The 18,516-nt window shown below is 39.1% G+C and overlaps 1 protein-coding gene across 1 annotated transcript; it reads left to right on the top strand.

Moving 5' to 3' along the window:
- The first annotated feature begins 5,454 nt into the window (after positions 1-5,454).
- On the top strand, positions 5,455-8,325 carry LOC118832082 (centrosomal protein of 170 kDa protein B-like). The gene is given in 1 exon segment (XM_036739530.1): positions 5,455-8,325. A coding segment is annotated over 1 exon segment (2,871 nt).
- The last annotated feature ends 10,191 nt before the right edge of the window (positions 8,326-18,516 follow it).

The following is an 18,516-nucleotide window of genomic DNA, read 5'->3' as shown; positions in this document are numbered from 1 at the left end:
CTTCCTGCTGATATTGGATGTAGAGCTGTCCCTGCCCCCAAAGGTCAAAAGTCCCATTCAAGAAGTCAGTTCTTTAGTAAACTGGCATCTGGAACTCAGTTGATGCCAGGTCCAGGGATGACACATCACAGTCACGGACAAGTCCAGAGGTGACATCTGAACACATCTGGCTTAAGTAATCAGGCATCTGCAGATGGATGGTACTAAGCTTGCAGGAAACAAATCTCACAAACAAACTTAACAGACAAAAGCCAAAAAGAAACAAAGAGATTATCATAGTCTCATTCATGATAGAATACATGAGTCAAGGGTACAGTTTCATGATCATTTTCTCCTGAGTAAACAACAGTTACAGTATTTGATCCATTTTTTCCAATATATAGTCAGATTAATATGGGGTCCGTAATCCTATCTGTGTGTTTCTTTAACCCGAGCTGGGGCTCAGCCTATTTCCTAGTCTTTCTGAAGGTGTGACTCACTTGGATACAAGCATTCAAGATCTGGAGGATTTGTAGGGGCAGTTCTTACTTCTCTATTCCATCTGCTATCAAACCCTTTATCTTGGTACATTTTGTGTAGCTCATTAGTTAGAATACCATCTATTCTTCTAAAATCAACTCCTGGAGGAGCTGGGTGGCACAGTGAGTAGAGCACTGGTCCTAGAATCAGGAGGATCTGAGTTCAAATCCAGCCTCAGACACTTGACACACTTACTAGCTATGTGACCTTGGGCAAGTCGCTTAACCCCAATTGCCCTGCCTTCCCCCCCTCCAAAACAAAAAAAATAAAATCGACCCTTGCTTTCAACGGAGTAGTAAACATTTCTTTTCTTGTCACTCTATTTCAACACTGAATCCGTTGACTACTCACTCTTCTCTCTTGAGGAAATTTATCTTTCCCCCAGCCCCCTAAGTCACTTACCTGAAATCTTCATGTCTATCTAGGATATATTACCATACCCTGTGATAGAAGATGGGACCACCTTCATAGATTGCTTCTAGAAGTATTACTGATGGTAATTCCTTTACTGTCATAGGATCCTGGTTTTAGGTGAGAGTACGCGAGAGTACTTTCCCATTAGCTTCCCCTTTCCTCCATAAGAATATCCTCCACAAATTTGATTCATTTGTTTAGCTACTACTTCAAGGCCTCAATAATTTTTGTGATACATTCTCCATTGCAAACTGCGGTAACCTCAAAAGCAGGTCCCCAGTCTGCTGCTGCTCTTGTCCTAGGGGAAGCTGTCATACTGACAATGTGAGGATGGTGTTTTGTTTTTTTGCTTCTTTAGCCACTGTTGAGTCAGATAATGCCTATCTGGTTTGTTTTATTGATGTGTTTTGTTTTCATATTATTTACATTTATGGATTTTTGCTAGTACATGAGAGCTTTCTTATAAGATAATAAAGCTAAATAAAACTAATATTACAGAAACCTCAGCTGACAAGGCATGCAACATTTTGCATCTGTAGCCATCCCCAATTCCTATTTTAAAAAAAATTAACAGAAATCTATTTTCTCTCCATCCAACCCTCCATATTATTGAGAAAAAAGAAAAACACATTTCTTATAACAAATATGCATGGTCTATCAAAATAAATTCTGTCAATGGCTGTTTTTAAAGTGTGGGTGTGGGTGTGGGTGTATGGGTGTGTTTCCTTCTGTACCCTAAATTCATCACCTCTCTGTAAGGGATTGCATGTTTCATCATCATTAGTTCTCTGGACTCATGAATGATCATTGTATTGATCATAGTCCTTACAGATTTTAAAGTTATTTGTTTGACAGTGTGGTTGTTGTATAAATTGTTCTTCTGGTTCTACCACCCTTTCTAGCACTGGCTGCACTTTCATTCCTTGCTCCCCACCCCCACCTCATTAATTCATCAAGGTGGGGAATTGGAACAATCCTTGCTCCCTGTCGCCACTTCCAGCTTCTCCCTTTACCATCATCACTCAGTAACCTCTCCTCCTTTGAAATTCACACAATCTATAGCTACCATCTGAAATCCTAGTCATCTTTTCCCCCCATGCAATTTTATTGTATTTTCATTTTTTAAATTTTATTTTATTCTGACCTAAAGAAATAAAACAAGCATTTCCATAATATAGTAGAATAGAAAAAAAAGATGATTGCCCATGAAACTGCAAATCTATTATGTACAACTTGATATTCCTTTTAAATATATAATAAAGGTATCAGGTAATTTTCTTTTATTTTCCTTTTTTGTTCCCCTCCCCACCCTAAAGATGTATACCATTTACATATACATACATATATGCATATATATGTATGTATGTAAAACCGTTCTATATATACTTCTATTTTTCTGTTCTTTCTCTGGATGCAGATAGTGTCTACCTTCAGAGGTCCTTTGTAGTTAATTTGGGTATTTATAATAGTCAGAATGATTTAATTGATCAAGACTGTTCTTAAAACAATATTGGCATTATACATCATTCTCCTGGTTCTGCTCATTTCCCTCTTCTTTATTTCATGCAATTCTGTCCATATTTTCTAAGATCATCAAGCTCATTATTTCTTATTTTATTGTACTTCTGTTCGAAATTCTCTCCCTTTCCCTCTTCCTCCCCAAACCATTGAGAAGTCAAGAAAAACAAAAGCCTTTACAAACATGGGTCATAATGCAAAACACAATCACTTTCCTGTTATATAGTTTGAGATCGGACACTGCCAGCACCCTTATGTCCCCCTCACCTTTTTTTCATTATTTCCCTTGAGATTCTTCATATTTTTTGTCTCCATATGAATTTTGTGACGATTTTAGCCCATTTTGAGTTTTTTAACCCAGAATTTTGTAGATAAGGAAACTGAGGCCCAGAAAGGAAAAGTGACTTGCCCAAAGTCATACAGCTAGTTAGTAGCAGAGCAATGGCGAGAACCTAGTATTCTGCTTCTCAATTCAATGCTCTTCCCACTGTTTCACACTTATCATAATTGTTGTTTTGCTCGGTCCTGTAGAGTGAATAGGACAAGTAGAGTGTTCACATTAGTGAAGTAATTTAAATCTTGCAGGAGAACCAATTAACAACCATTTATTATGCACTTATTGTCTGCCAGGTAAAGAAAAAATGAAACAGTTCTTGACCTCAAAGAACTTACATTCTATTAAGACATCAGATGAACATTTTTTAATTAGAATTCATTTCAAATCAACAAATATTTGTTAAGCATCTACTGCACACAAGGTACTGTGTAGGTGTAGGCATTTGGGATCCAAAAAGCAAAAGCAAAGTAGTCTCTGCCCTCAAGGAGCCTTCAGTTCTCAAGAGGAGAAACAACCCAGACAGTGAGTAAATACAAAGTATGCTGTGTGTGTGTGTGTGTGTGTGTGTGTGTGTGTGTAATATAATACAAAGTAATTTCAAGAGGGTGAGAGACTTAATTAATGGGTGAGTGAGTGAGATATTTAAAGGCTTATGTTCAGGTGAGTTAATACTTAAAGCTTGGGAAGGAAGCTTGGGATTCTAAGTAGGGGAGATGAGGTCAAAGTGCATTACAGACATGGAGGACTATGAGTGCACAAAGGTGAGAGATAGATTTCAGAAGAGGTCACTATTTTATGTGAATGAAGTCATTATGCCCAGAACCATCAATTACTCAAAGTAAGTAGGACTGAATCCATTATTGGATTTTATGCAGCACCCTTCCTCCAGAGAGCTTCAAACCATTCTTTTTATTTTAAAAAAAAAAGCACAGCTATTAAGAGGAACTTTCAATAGCAATTCGTTGGTTCAGTCGATCGGTAATGGACCTCAATTTTCTTTATCACATGTACCTAATAAACTGCATGGCCTTAGAGCGGTGCCACAGTGAATTAGAAAGAGAAATGAACTTAGAGGACGTAAATTGACATCTAGAGGACCTAAATGAAGTACTAGTTCTGGATTATCATGGACAAGTCATTAAGCCATGCAACCTCCTTGAAACTGGAAGACAGAAAGGCAAAAACAAAAGTCTTCTCTCCATCAGAAGTTTACATTCTATTAATGAAGATATAACATTGAAATAAATAAGTATATACATGATTATTTGAGGAAAAGGAAGAAAACATTAATGATTTCAGGAGGAGAGAGGGAGCACCTGGGGAGATTAGGGATGTATTCCTATAGGACTTGTCATCTGAACTGAACCTTGAAGGAAGTTGAAGAGACAGAAGCAGGGGCAGGGGGCAGGTAGAATTTGCCTGTGCAAAAAATGTGGAGGTTAAAGAGGAAATGTTCAATTTGGAGAAGAGCAGGTCTGTCAATTTTCCCATAATATAGAGTAACGAAAAGGAGTAATGGGCAGTCACACACTTCAAGGGCCGTGTAGTCCAATTGATAGCTGAAAAATAATTTCCTCTTTAATGTACAAGGTTTTGATAGAAGACCTCCAATAAGAGGGATCCCACTAACCCCCAAAACAACCCATTGCATTTTTGGATCACTCTGATTATTAGGTTTTTATCCCTGCCACTAAATCTAAATGTTCTTTCCTACTTCCATCCACTGCTATTGATTCTATCCTCTCTGCTCAAACACAACAAGATATCTAGGTGGAAGAGTAAGTAGAAAAGTCCAGGAAGACTCAGGTTTGAATCCTCCCTCGGACATTTACTACTTGTATGACCCTGGGCAAGAGACTCAACTTCTGCATCTGTAAAATGGAGCTTTATCATACCTCATGGAGTTTTTTGTGAGTAGCAAAGGAGATTATGATTGTAAAGTACTTTGTAAACTTCAAAGTGTTATATCAATGTCAGCTATTTCCTTCCATATGACAGCCTTTCAAATACTTGAAGACAGCTATCTTGTCTTCATGTCTTACCCTTCCATTCTCCTCCCACCCTTCCCATCCACAACCATGATTACCTTCTGTACTCATTTCTGGAAGCAAGAACTGTTTTTTTGTTTTGTCTTTAATTTTAGTATTTTAATTTTCCCAAATACATGTAAAAATAATTTTAACCATTTTTTTTTACAATTTTGAGTTCCAAATTCTCTCCCACTCTCCCTCCCCTCCCCCATCACTGACAAGGCAAGCATTTTTTTTCTCTTTTAAATAGTTATTTTATTTTTTCCAATTATGTGTAAAGATAGTTTTCAACATTCATTTTTAATAAGATTTTGAGTTCCAAATTTCTCTTCAGAATGGCTGGATCAGTTCACAATTCTACCAACAATGCATTAGTCCCAATTTTCCCATATCCCCTCCAACATTTGCTATTTTCCTTTTCTGTCATATTAGCCAATCTGATAGGTATGAGGTGGTATCTCAGAGTTGTTTTAATTTGCACTTCTCTAATCAATAGTTATTTAGAGCATTTTTCATATGGCTATAGCTTTAATTTCTTTGTCTGAAAACCACTAGTTCATATCCTTTGACCATTTATCAATTGAACAATGACTTGTATTATTATAAATTTGACTCAGTTCTCTATATTTTTGAGAGATGAGGCTTTTATCCAAGAAACTTACCGTTAAGAAATGTCTCCCAATCACCAACCACAAAGCTGGGGATTTGGTGCCAACTTTGCCTTCCAGAACACAGAGACTACTCCCCTAATTACCCCCAAGTGACAAAGCAGAAAGTCCTATGCTGCCTGGATTAATGGGGCCAGAACCCTATCCTGAAGTCACCAAGAGAAATGCAGCCAAGCAAGCAGCCTCAGAGTCCTAGGAGAACCCGGTAGACCACTTGTTCATGCAAGAAGATCTAGACCCAGACAGTCTCAGTGATGGAAGCCAATCAAATGATGGTCTTGGGCCTGAGGAGAGAAAGAGTAATAGTGCCCAGAGGCTAGAGTGGCCCAGGGGCCAGCAGCATTCACCAGTGGCAGAGCTTCAACATTCCAAACCCAAGACAGCAGGGGAGCCAGCCCCCATGTCCTTCTACATTGGAGATGAGAACAAGGAGCCCAGCTTCCCCTCCAAACTCTGCCCAAGTCCTCCACCATCCCGAACCAACAAGGAACCTGTGGATCAGGAGTCGTCCCCCTTGTGGCCAATCAGAAGTTCCCCTTCCCTGAGGTCCAGAGCCAAGGAGGAGAATGGTACATATATCAGCATGACAGGGAAGATGACTATTTACCTACAGACCAATCAGTCACCAGAACAAGATAGTTCAGCAGTGGTGGCAAAGGAGGCCCTATCCTTTGTCCGTCAAGAGAGCTTTACCAAAGAGTGGGCAAGCAGCGGCATTGCCCCCAACAGGCTCCCCCACATATCTAGCCATGCCCTCCTGAAGGACTTGGAGGCTGCCTGGATGGACTACCATACTCAGGATACACACTTAATCCTGAAGGAGACTGAGACGGAGACGGCTCTTGCAGCTTTGGAAGCGAAGATCCTTGCCAAGTCCCCCGGGGAGGATGCCAGGAACACTCCCACACAGGCAGAGGATTCCTTATCAGGTGACTCTGATGTGGACACATCTAGCACTGTTAGCCTTCTCAGTGGGAAGAATGGGTCCAGCCAGAACCAGAAGGGCAAGGTGGCTGTGGGCAATGGCTCACAGAAAGAACGGCCATCATCTACACCTTCAGTCCAGGATTCTAGCAATGGTGGTCTTGTGCCCAGCGCCCGAGAGCGGCTCTCAGAGAAGCAGCGTCGCCCAGGGCCAGCCCCAGAAGGAACGCGTCGCTTCCAGGTTAAACGTAACAATGGAACTCGTGGATCTGTGGACTTTACAGATGAGGAGCGGGGCTCAGGTCACACCCACACATCTGGTCCAGATACTGTCACTTCAGAACCTGAACATCAGCCGGCAGCAACACTCAGACCCACACCCAGGACGAAGCCCTCAGCCCCATCTCCTTCTCCTTCAGCCACTAAGGAAGAACATGGCCGGGCATCTGCCAACATGCAGAAGGTGCAACAGATTCTCACAAGGTCTAATAGCCTGTCAACCCCACGGCCCACTCGGGCCTCGAAGCTTAGGCTGGCTAGGCTTGGGGATACCTCAGACAATGAGGGAGCTGAGAATGAAAGGGCCACCGCATCCAACCCTGAGGCCACCACCAAGCAGGCCACAGAGGGCAAGAAGCTGTCCCGCCTGGACATTCTTGCCATGCCCCGGAAAAGGGCTGGCTCATTTACAGTGCCCAGCGATCTGGAGTCAGGCCCAGCCCGGACAGGCTTCTCTGGAAGGAGTGTTGAGTCCTACTACTCAAGCCGGAAGCCAACCATGTCAGAAGCTCGAGCAGCAGCCAGGAAAACAGCAGCAGCTGTGGCTGCCGCAAAACAGCCTTTCAACAGGGCTCACTCAGGCAGCGCCCGATACTCATCCTCTTCTAACTCGCGGAGGAGGCAGCAGGGTTCAGATTGCACATCCACCTCGGAGGAGGAATACGGCTCCACCCACAGTTCTCCCAAACACAAAAGCTCCCATGCCTCAACAGCCACTCAAACTCCGAGGGCCACTGGCCAGGGCCGGCCTAGACCCTATAATGGGCGGGACACGGATGCGGATGATGAGGAAGACGAGCCTGAGCACTACAACTTCATTGTACAGACGGCAGAGATCGCTGAGATTGCCAGGTTAAGCCAGACTCTGATGAAAGATGTTGCCATCCTCGCGAGAGAGATCCAGGATGTGACTGGGGATGGAGACTCCCAGAGCTCCTCAGGAACTGGCCGTGGCACCTCACTCAGCTCTGTCCCCAGCACCCCAGCCTCCACTATCTCTGCCAGAGAGGAGCTGGTACAGCACATCCCAGAGGCCAGCCTCAATTTCCAAAACGTGCCACCTGGTGCCATGGGTTTGAAGGACTTCGACGAGAAAATGAATGACAATCGGGATGACAATTATGCTTGGAGGACACGGCCCAGAAACCGAGAAGAGGTGATCTTTGATAACCTGATGCTGAATCCTGTTTCCCAGTTATCGCACAAAATCCGGGAGACCACGGAAAATCTTGCAGAGAAAATGAAGATTCTCTTCCAGAACACAGAGAGGACCTGGGAAGACATGGAAGCCAAGATCAACTCGGAGAATGAAGTGCCCATCCTGAAGACATCTAACAAGGAGATCAGCTCCATTCTGAAGGAACTAAGGAGAGTCCAGAAACAGCTAGAAGTTATCAATGCAATCATTGACCCTACTGGGAACTTGGATATCATGACTGGCAACAGGCTATTATTGGGGTCAACGCTAAGGCCAGCCAATAAGGTCAGGACTGCAATTAGCCCAGCCCCTCCTCCTGAGGAAGTGGGGGGCTCCCTGACACCATCCATGAAAAACCACACCCAGAACTCCACTTGCAGCTCAACCCGACTCCAGGATGCCGCCTTCCTTTCCGAGGCAGAGAAGTTTGTCATATGAAGCCGTGTCTTGCGTCATCGCCGCTGGCCCCTGTGATTCCAGTGGTGTGGTGGTGTTGTGTGTGTGTATGTGATTGTGGGCTGTTGTGTCAGTCATTGGCACTTTGTACAAAGAAATTAAGCCTATTGGGCCCTAAGGCAGTTGTTAGACAACTAGCCACGGTCAGATATCCCACATGTACCAAATGGATAGCCCAGCTGTGCGCCTCTTCTGGGCTCCTCTGCCCTCCCTAGTCTAGTAATCACACCCTTCTCCTTCACTCATTGTCCTTGGCTATCCTTGATGATGTGTTCCATCCCTTCCCAGGGCTGTGGACACCCCCTAATGTTGGGTCTGCGTGGACTGGCTCATAAGCTTAAGGATCTGATCCAGTGGCACGGGATGGGTTCCACGTCCCCTGACAGGCATGTCCTATATCTGGCATTAGCACTGGGCTCTGAATTTCTACCCAACGGGGACACCAAATAAGCCTAGGTGGCATTAAGGTTCCTCTAGACCTGCCTTTGGACTGACCTTGGAATTAGCTAGGCCTAGGGTCACTCTCTGGCCAAATCATTGTCCTTTTAGCCTGATTTGAGTCTCGTCTTGGTATTCATTCTTTAGCTTTTACAAAGGAGGAAAAAAGTTTGCTTTTAGGAAGCTGGTGTCCTTTAGGGGCCAGGGAGCCACCTGCATGTGGTTCTTCAGGGAACAGGTGCTCTTCCCACAGGCTTTGGCCAGATTACCCTAGGAATGAGCCCTCCTGGATCTAGCCCTCACAGCAGCTTAAAGGATACCAGCATTATCTGGTCAAACAGTCAGTCAGTGGCTGTTCAGTGAATTCCTACTCAGTGTGCCATGCCCTATGCCCTATGCTCATGCTCTGACAAGAAGAAGACAGTAAAAGGAGATTCCCTTCCCTCAAGGAACTTACAGTCCAGGGGGAGACAGGAGATAAAATAAAAAAATTAAAAATTAAAAAAAAGAAATTTCTCCCAGTTTTCTGTTTTCCTTCTAATCTTGGCTGCATCAGTTTTGTTTGTGCAAAACCTTTTTAGTTTAATCTAACCAAAATTATCCATTTTACATCTTATAATACTCTCTATCTCTTGTTTGGTCATAAATTCTTCCCTTATCCTTAGATCTGACAAGTAAACTATTCTACACTCCCCTAATTTGCTTATGGTATCATTCTTTATGTCTAAAACATGTACCCATTTTGACTTTATCTTGGTATTATTTTTTTGTTTGTTTGTTTTGACTACTTGATAAAAGCTGGGATGTGAATTAGCTACTGAAAGGAACAGAATAGACAGCTCAGTGGCCATTCTCAGTAATACAGAGATGTGTCAGCAGAGGGCACATCCTCATTACACAAGATTCAGAAGGAGTAGTCTTAAAAAAAAAAAAAGTAACAAAAATAACATGTCCCCACAGACCAGAGTAGAATCCAGTGTACCAAAAGGACTGACATTTTGCAAAAATACAAACCCTTGGGAAAAGCTGTTTCAATTCTAGACTTTCAAAGTTAATTTCAGCAAATGAGTAGTTTTCTCATCTATACAAATATTTGACATCACCTCTTTAGATCTTGCCCATAAATTTATGCCTGGAATGAGTAGCTATTAAGCTGTGTGGATTTTTTTAATCAGTCCTATATTTCCAAGTATGCTTATCCCCAGAATCTGTCTAACAATGTTGGGTAATTATGATTTCTCTTCCTGATTTTTGCCTCATACTGCCAAGGTTATTTCTGTATCTGATTCCATCAACTCTAGGAATTCTCTCCTTAGAGCTATGCCTTGTTATCCATGCACCTGTGACAAAGCAATATTGCTTAATACCCATATCCCTTTCTACCCAACCCCCACAACCTTCTACCCTCCCTAGGCAATTACTGCCTGCCTTCCCAGCTCTGTCCTTTCCTCCCTAAGTGTGCTACTTAGCCCTGACCCTGGAGATTAGGATCATTTTTAAATGCTTTCAGTTGAGCAATTAAGGATTCAAGTAAATCTTTGTATGCATTTTTAAAGCTGCTGGCCATGGGATTTAGTACTGTTCTTCCTTTGCTCACTATTTTACTCCCCCTCCCTCCTCAACACATAACTACATGACCGTTTCTGACATCCCTGTGCCTTGAAATCAACTGAATTCTCCTTGGCTAAATCTTCCAGAGCATTAACACACATTTTCCCCCATCAAACAACATTTGAGATCTTACTTTAACTTTCTAACTTCCAGAAGGATGGTCTAAAGTCAGCCTGTGTTTGGTATTACCTGTCATCCTCTATAACACAGTGAGCTCTCCTTCATCTTTGTATTCTGATACTTTCCATCTTTCTAAACAAATCATTTTTTCCTTTATTTCTCTGACATCTATCCCCCTAAAAATCATGTTGATTAGAGTTTGCCCGAATGACTTTTAGTATTGATTTTTACTACTGACTGCAGGAGGCTGGGAGAGCTCTGTTCATTTGCTAAAATATTCTGTCCCCAAAATACTAAGACTTGCTGAAATTGTTTGACTCAGATTAATGCCATAACATCTAAGTACTTAAAGGAAAAATTCATTAAATTATGGGTAGAAATAGACAGCAAAACCATGGTAGTTGGAGTTTTCAGTGTTGTCCCCTTGTTGAACCAAACAATTCTAGCAAAAAGATAAGCATAAAAGAAGTTAAGGATCTGAATAAAAGTTAAGAAAAGTCAAAAGTAGTATATTTTTTGGTGATTACTGAATGGTGGATAGAGCACATATTTACCAACTATGCATGGTCCCTTTACAAACTTTGACCATATAGTAGGGCATGAAAAACTCATAAACAAATGAAGAAAGGCGATGATGTTAAAGCATCCTTTATTGATCACAAGGCATTAAAATTTTTAATCAAAAAAAGGTCTCTGGGTGGCAGCTAGGTGGCGTAGTGAGTAGAACATCAGCCCTGGAGTTAGAAGGACCTGAGTTCAAATCCGCCCTCAGACACTTGACACATGTACCAGCTGTGTGACCTTGGGCAAGTCACTTAACCTCAATTGCCCTGCCAAAAACAAAAACAAACAAAAAGGGTCTCTGACAAAACATTTCAACTTATTTGAAGGCTAAATAATTTAATATTAAAGACCTAGATGACAAGGATTAAATGGGGGGGGGGAGGAATTTCATGAAAGAAAATGAAAACAATGAGATACCACATAAAATCTTTTGTTGGAAGTCAGACAAAGCAGTTAGTGCAAAATTATATCTTGAAAAATTTTCATCAACAAAAGAAAGAACAGATGAATGAATGAAGTATGCAACTAAAAGAGCTAGAGAAGCAACAAATAAAAAGACTCCAACTAAATATCAAAACAGAAATCAAACAAGAAATAAACAAAATTGAAAGCAAAAAAGCAACACTGAATAAAACTGGGTTTTTTAAATAATAAAATAAACAATTAGTGTGATTAAAAAGAAAGGAAAACAAAGCTATCAACATCAAAAAATTAAAAAAAAAAAGAATTCACCACAAATGAAGAAGAATAAAGGAAACTATCTGAAACTATTTTGCTTGATTATGTGGCTACAAAACTTATAAAAATTAAATAGATCAATACAGAAAAATGCATGATTTGGATGAACAGAAACAGAACAAGAAGTGGGAAATTTTAAAAATAAATTAAACAAGGCATAAATGAACTCCCTAGGATGGGGAGGGGTTAGGAGTAAGAATCAGGACAAGTTGGATTTATATGTGAATTCTACTAAAATTCAAAAAACAATTGAGTTAAATATTAAATAAACAGCTTAAATGTGAAAAGAAGATAGCCTGCAAAATTCATTCCACAATACGGTCCTGATACCAAACCAAGGAGAAACAAAGCAGAAAAAGAAGCTGTAGATCAATATCCTTGATGATTATTAAATAAAGTATTAGGTAAGAGGATACACCAACATATTAAAAAGATTATATACAATGATCAGGTTGGATTTATATCAGGAATGAAAGGTTGATTATTAATAATACTACAAACAAAATAGACCATGTTAATAACAAAAAAATTACATTATATTAATAGATGTGGAAATAGCTTCTAACAAAATACACTTCTGTTGAAAACACTAAAAAAATTAGTAATAAATGGACCTTTCCTTAATATAGTAAATAGTATTTATCTAAAATCCAGTGCCTACATTACATGTGATAGAGAAATACTGAAGGCCTTTACAATAACATCAGGAATAAAACAATAATGTTCATTATCATCACTAAAAGTATTTGATATAATTTTAGAAATGCTATCAATGGCAATGAGACAAGTAAAAACAAATTAAAGGAAGAAGCCCAGATTAGAAAGAAACAAGAGGCAGCTAGGTAGCTCAGTGGATAGAGCACTGGGCCTGGAGTCAGGAAGGTCTGAATTCAAATCGTGCCTGAGACACTTACTAGCTGTGTGATCCTAGGCAAGTCACCTGACTTCTGTTTGTCATAATACACTGGAAAAGGAAATGGCAAACCACTTCAATATCTATGCCAGGAAAATCCCATGTACAGTAATGGCATGCTATGGTCCACAGGGTCACAAGAGTCAGACAATTGAACAAAGAAAGAAACAAAACTTCTTTTTTTGCAATAATGCAGATGATATGATAGTCAACTTGGAGAAACCTAGATTCAACTAACAAAATTAATTGAAATGAGTAATAAGATTAATAATAAAGTAGTTTCTATCTCAAAATGATAAGTAGTATCCATCTAAAACCAAGAGCAAGCATTATTTGTAAAGGAGATGAACTAGAAGCCTTTCTAGTATGATCAGGGGTGAAGCAAGGATGCCTATTATCACTACTATTATTCAGTATTGGACAAGAAAAAAATTAAAGGAATAAGCACAGGCAATAAGTAAACAAAACTATCACTTTCCGCAGATGATATAACAGTATTATACTTAGAGAACTCTAGAGAGTCAACTAAAAACATAATTAAAACAGCAAACAACTTTAGCAAAGTTGCAGGATATAAAATAAATTCACACAAATATCAGCATTTCTATGTATTATCAACAAAACTCAGCAGGAAGAGATAGCAAAATTCCTTTTAAAATAACTGCAGATCGTACAAAATACTTAGGGCAGCTAGGTGGTGCAGTGGATAGAGTGCCTGGGCCTAGAGTCAGGAAGACTCTTCTTTCTGATTTCAAATCCAGCCTCAGACACTATAGTAGTTGTGTGACTTTGGGCAAGTCATTTAACTGTTTGCCTCAGTTTCCTCAGTGAGCTGGAGAAAGAGACTGAGACGATAACAAAAATGACAATACCATCTAAATTAATTTACTTATTCAATGTTAGGTCAATCAAACTATGAAAGAATTACTTTATAGAGCTAGAAATGGTTAATAACCAGAATGTAAAATAAATCCACATTAATTGTTTATGATTGGGTCATAGCAATATGTTAAAAAAAATAATGCTGCCAAAATTTATTTATTTAGTTCCATCCTTATCAAACTACCACAGGATTACTTTATAGTCCTTGGAAAATGATAACAGGATTAATCAGGAGGAAAAAAATCTAGACTCTCAAGAGAAAATAATTAAAATAAGTGGAAAGGAAGAGTGTATAGCAGGACCAGATCTGAAATTATACTACAAAGTGATAATGATCAAAACTATTTGGTACTCATTAAAAATAGAAAAGGTGACCATCGGAACACATTAGGTATGTATCAATGTTTGTATAAATGGAAAATTTCTACAATAACTACAACGTTAAAAAATTCACAATAGAACTGTGAATGGTGTCCAAAAATTACTCCTCTCTCAAGTATATTTCATAAAAGTAGAATGAGGTACATAGCTTTGAGCAAAATCTGTTTATTAACACTGATGCACATAACTTTTACAAAGCAGGTGAAACTGGCAACCTCAGTAAAACCAGTAACCCCAATGAAAAGGAGGGGGTTTCACAGCGCATGAAACAGTCCACACTTGTGGTACCCTACCTTGCCAACAAAAAGAGAGAAATGCATTTTCTGAATTTCTTCTATTGAGACTAAGCATGAGCATTATAACACAGCATTCAGTTTTGCTTCATTATTCTTTTCATTTATATTGTTATAATCATGGTGTATATTATTTTTCTAGTTTAATCTACTGCATTCTGTATTAGTTTACATAAACCTCACATTTCTCTGAATAATAATAATAGCTAGCATTTATATAGAGCTTTAAGGCTTGCAGAGAACTTTCTAAATATCTCATTTTATCCTCACAATAAACCTGGGAAACAGGTACAATTATCTACATTTTATAGGCAAAGAAACTGCGGCTGAGAGATGAAGTGACTTGCCGGGAGTTATGCAGATAGGAAGTATCTGAGGCTGGATTTGAACTCAGGGCTTTCTCCTGGGCCATCTCCAGTCATCCTGGTGAGTATCGGGCCACTGGACCCGGATGCCTCTGAAGGAGAAAGTGAGGCTGGTGACCTGTGCAAGGTCACCTTGCACAGCCCTCCCTCACTCAAAGTCATGTCACCATTTCCCTGATGTCATGGTCCTCTTCAAGAACAAAGGACAAACACAACAGCACTCTCTTCACTGTGCTACCTATCTACAACACAGTAGCATTATTCCATTTATGTAGCACAATTTGTTTTCTCGATTCCCCAATCAATAGGTAACCATTTTGTTTTCAGTTCTTTGCTAAAATAAAGGGCTGCTATGAATACCTTCTTGAAGCATATGCCTAACTGAGCAATATCTTTTTTATTAAATTAAATTTACTTTTGTTATATTTTAAGTTCTGAACTCTCTCCCTCTCTCTCTACTCCACACTAGAGAAGGCCACCATTTGACACAGATTTATAAATATAAATAAACCACACTATGCATACTTCTATTTATCAGTTCTTTTTCTGGAGGGGGATAGCATCTTCCTTCACAGGTCCTTTGTAGTTGATTTGAGTGTTTATAATACTCAGAATAACTTTGTTGTTTATAATTATTCTTCAAACAGTATTGCTATCATATTTTATTTTATTTATTTTATTACTATTAATATATATTTCACTTTTCGTTATTTCATGCAAATCTTTCCATGTCTTTCTAAAATCAAACAACTCATCATTTCTTACAGCACAGTAGTATTCCATCACAACCATATACCACAAGTTATTTAGCCATTCTTCAATTGATGGGCGTCCTCTCAATTTCCAGTTCTTTGCAACCTCAAAGAGAGATACAATAAATATTTTAGAACATATAGGTTCTTTTCTTTTTTCTCTGATCACCTTGGGAAACAGACCTAGTATTGGTATTGCTAGGTCAAAGGGTATACATGGTTTTATAACTTTGGGCATAATTACAGATTCCTCTCCACTAAAGGAGGAATTTCTGAGTGAAAGGCTGTGAACATTTTAGTCCCCCTTTTTTGCTGACTTGAATTAAATTTTAGGAAGAATTTTTCTGGTCAGGGAAACATGCCCTTCTTTTCTCTCTAACTCCTCTCTGCCAGTGTAATAGAAAGATGCCAAACATATCTCAGAATAGTTAGCTCCCTGGGTGCCTCAAAACCAGGTCAGCTAATTTAATTAACAAAAACACAGTTTATCAAACTGCACCACAAAGTCAACCCAGCTCTACCAGAGCAGCTTTGATTCTGTTATGCCTCATAGCTAATCAACAAATCAGTCCATTTCTCATAGTGCTGATTTCATTACTGATAATAGTTGTTGGGTTGGGTTTTTCACATTAATTTTTTATAATTTTGCATTAATTTTCATTTCTCCTAATATATTGATAGTGCAGTTTGGTGAAATTATGTCCTGACAAATACTCAGAAGAGAAAAAAAAGTGTGCCTATTGGGAGAGAGAATAAAAGTGGGTTGTGGGGAGAGATAACACTGGAGTTTCTCAAGGGATATGTCGGTAAAGTCTAAACTCTGGCAGACTTCAGGTATGATCCAGTGACAGACTGGGTATCCTAGGCCCAATTTATCGAAACTTGGAGAGGCTAATCACCAGAAAGTGAGTCACTGTTTGGTCATAATCTTATGAGATGGGAGGAGTTGTGTTCTACATTAGCTGAGGGAATATCCACATGTATGAAATTACAAAAACTTAAATTAATGATCAATTATTTTCTTGTTGATGAAATGCAGGAACAACAGGAGATTCTGCCAAGGAAGCTGTCTGTTTATCTATCTATCTCTCTATCTATCTATTTATCTATCTATCTATCATCAGCATGTAACTAAATGGCAAAGCATTCCAGTGTGTTTTCCAAGAAAACCCCAAAAGAGGTCACAGAGTCAAACACAACTGAGAAATGACTGAAGTGAAATTATCTCAATGGAAAATGACAATTAATGCCAGATTTCCCTTCTTTGTGTAACATCTGTGGCCAATATTTAATCCCACACTAGTTTGCTACATACACATAAACACACACACACACGCACACACACACACACAATCACACCCCACTTAGTATGCCGCAGGGCCACCTTTTACTACCATCAGTTGATTTGTGTAGAGGGAATACATCTACCTAATACAAAATACAATTAGGATGGCAAATCTGTCAAAGTACATATTTATAGATGCATAATGTATTAAAAATACATTTGTGGATAATAATAATAGCTAACTTTTTGTGTTTCTATCAACATACATTCTTATAAGACTTTTATTTCCAAATGTTTCACCTCCATCTCCCCACCCCTGTCCAAGACAGCAAGCAATCTGATATAGGTTATACATGTACAATCATGTTAAACGTATTTCCACATTAGTCATGATATGAAAAAAGAATCGGAACAAAAGGGAAAAACCATGAGAAAGAAAAAACAAAAATCAAAAAGAAGTGAAAATAGTATATTTCTTTTTCTGGATGTGGATGGCATTTTCCATAATGAGTCTTTTGGAATTGTCTTGGATCATTGTATTGCTGAGAAGAGCTAAGTCCGTCATAGCTGATGATCCCACAATGTTGCTGTTACTGTGTACAGCATTCTCCTGGTTCTTTTCTTTTTTTTACAATCACATTAAACATGTTTCCACATTAAGTCATGTTATGAAAGAAGAATCAGAACAAAAGGGGAAAACCATGAGAAAGAAAAAAGAGAGAGAAAATGTTATGCTTTGATCTTCGTTCAGATACCATAGTTGTTTCTCTAGATGTGGATAGCACTTTCCATCATGAGTCTTTTTGAATACTGAAAAGAGCTAAATCTATCAAAGCTGGTCATCACGGGATGTTGCTATTACTGTGTACAATGTTCTCCTGGTTCTGCTCACTTCACTTAGCATCTGTTCATGTATGTCTTTCCAGGTTTTTCTGAAATCTGCCTGCTCATCATTTCTTATAGCACAGTAGTATCCCATTACGTTCATATACCTCAACTTGTTCAACCATTCCCCAAATGATGAGTATCCCCTCAGTTTCCAACTCTTGGCAACCACAAAAAGAGCTGTTATATGTATTTTTCTACATGTGGGTCCTTTTCCTTTTTATTATTTCTTTGGGATACAGACCTAGTAGTGGTATTGCTGGATCAAAGGGTATGTACAGTTTTATAGCCCTTTAGGCATAGTTACAAATTGCTCTCCAGCAATTTGTTCAGTTAAATCAGTTCACTGCTCTACCTGCGTTAGTATCCCAATTTTCCCACATCTTCTCCAACATTTATCATTTCTGTTTTCTGTCATATTAACCAATCTGATAAGTATGAGGTAGTACCTCAGAGTTGTTTTAATTCGCATTTCTCTAATCAATAGTGATTTGGAACTTTTTTTTCATATGACTATAGATAGCTTTAATTTCTTCCTCTGAAAACTACCTGTTCATATCCTTTGGCCATTTGTCAACTGGGGAATGACTTGTATTCTTATAAATTTGAATTTTATATTTGAGAAATAAGGCCTTTATCAGAAACACTGGCAGTAAAAATTGCTTCCTAGCTTTTTGTTTTCCTTCTAATTTTGGTGGCATTGGTTTTGTTTGTGCAAAAATTTTTTAATTTAATGTAATTAAAATTTCATAATGTTCTCTACCTCTTCTTTGGTCATAAATTCTTCCCTCCTCCATAGATTTGACAGGTAACCTATTCCTTGCTCTCCTAATATGCTTATGGTGTCACCCTTTATGTCTAAATCATGTACCCATTTTGACTTTATCTTGGTATACTGTGTAAGATGTTGATCTGCGCTTAATTTTGGCCATACCATTTTCCAGTT

This window comes from Trichosurus vulpecula, chromosome 9 (genome assembly GCF_011100635.1).
Source record: "Trichosurus vulpecula isolate mTriVul1 chromosome 9, mTriVul1.pri, whole genome shotgun sequence".
Lineage (NCBI taxonomy): Eukaryota > Metazoa > Chordata > Mammalia > Diprotodontia > Phalangeridae > Trichosurus > Trichosurus vulpecula.
This window is presented reverse-complemented; position numbering and strand designations above follow the sequence as displayed.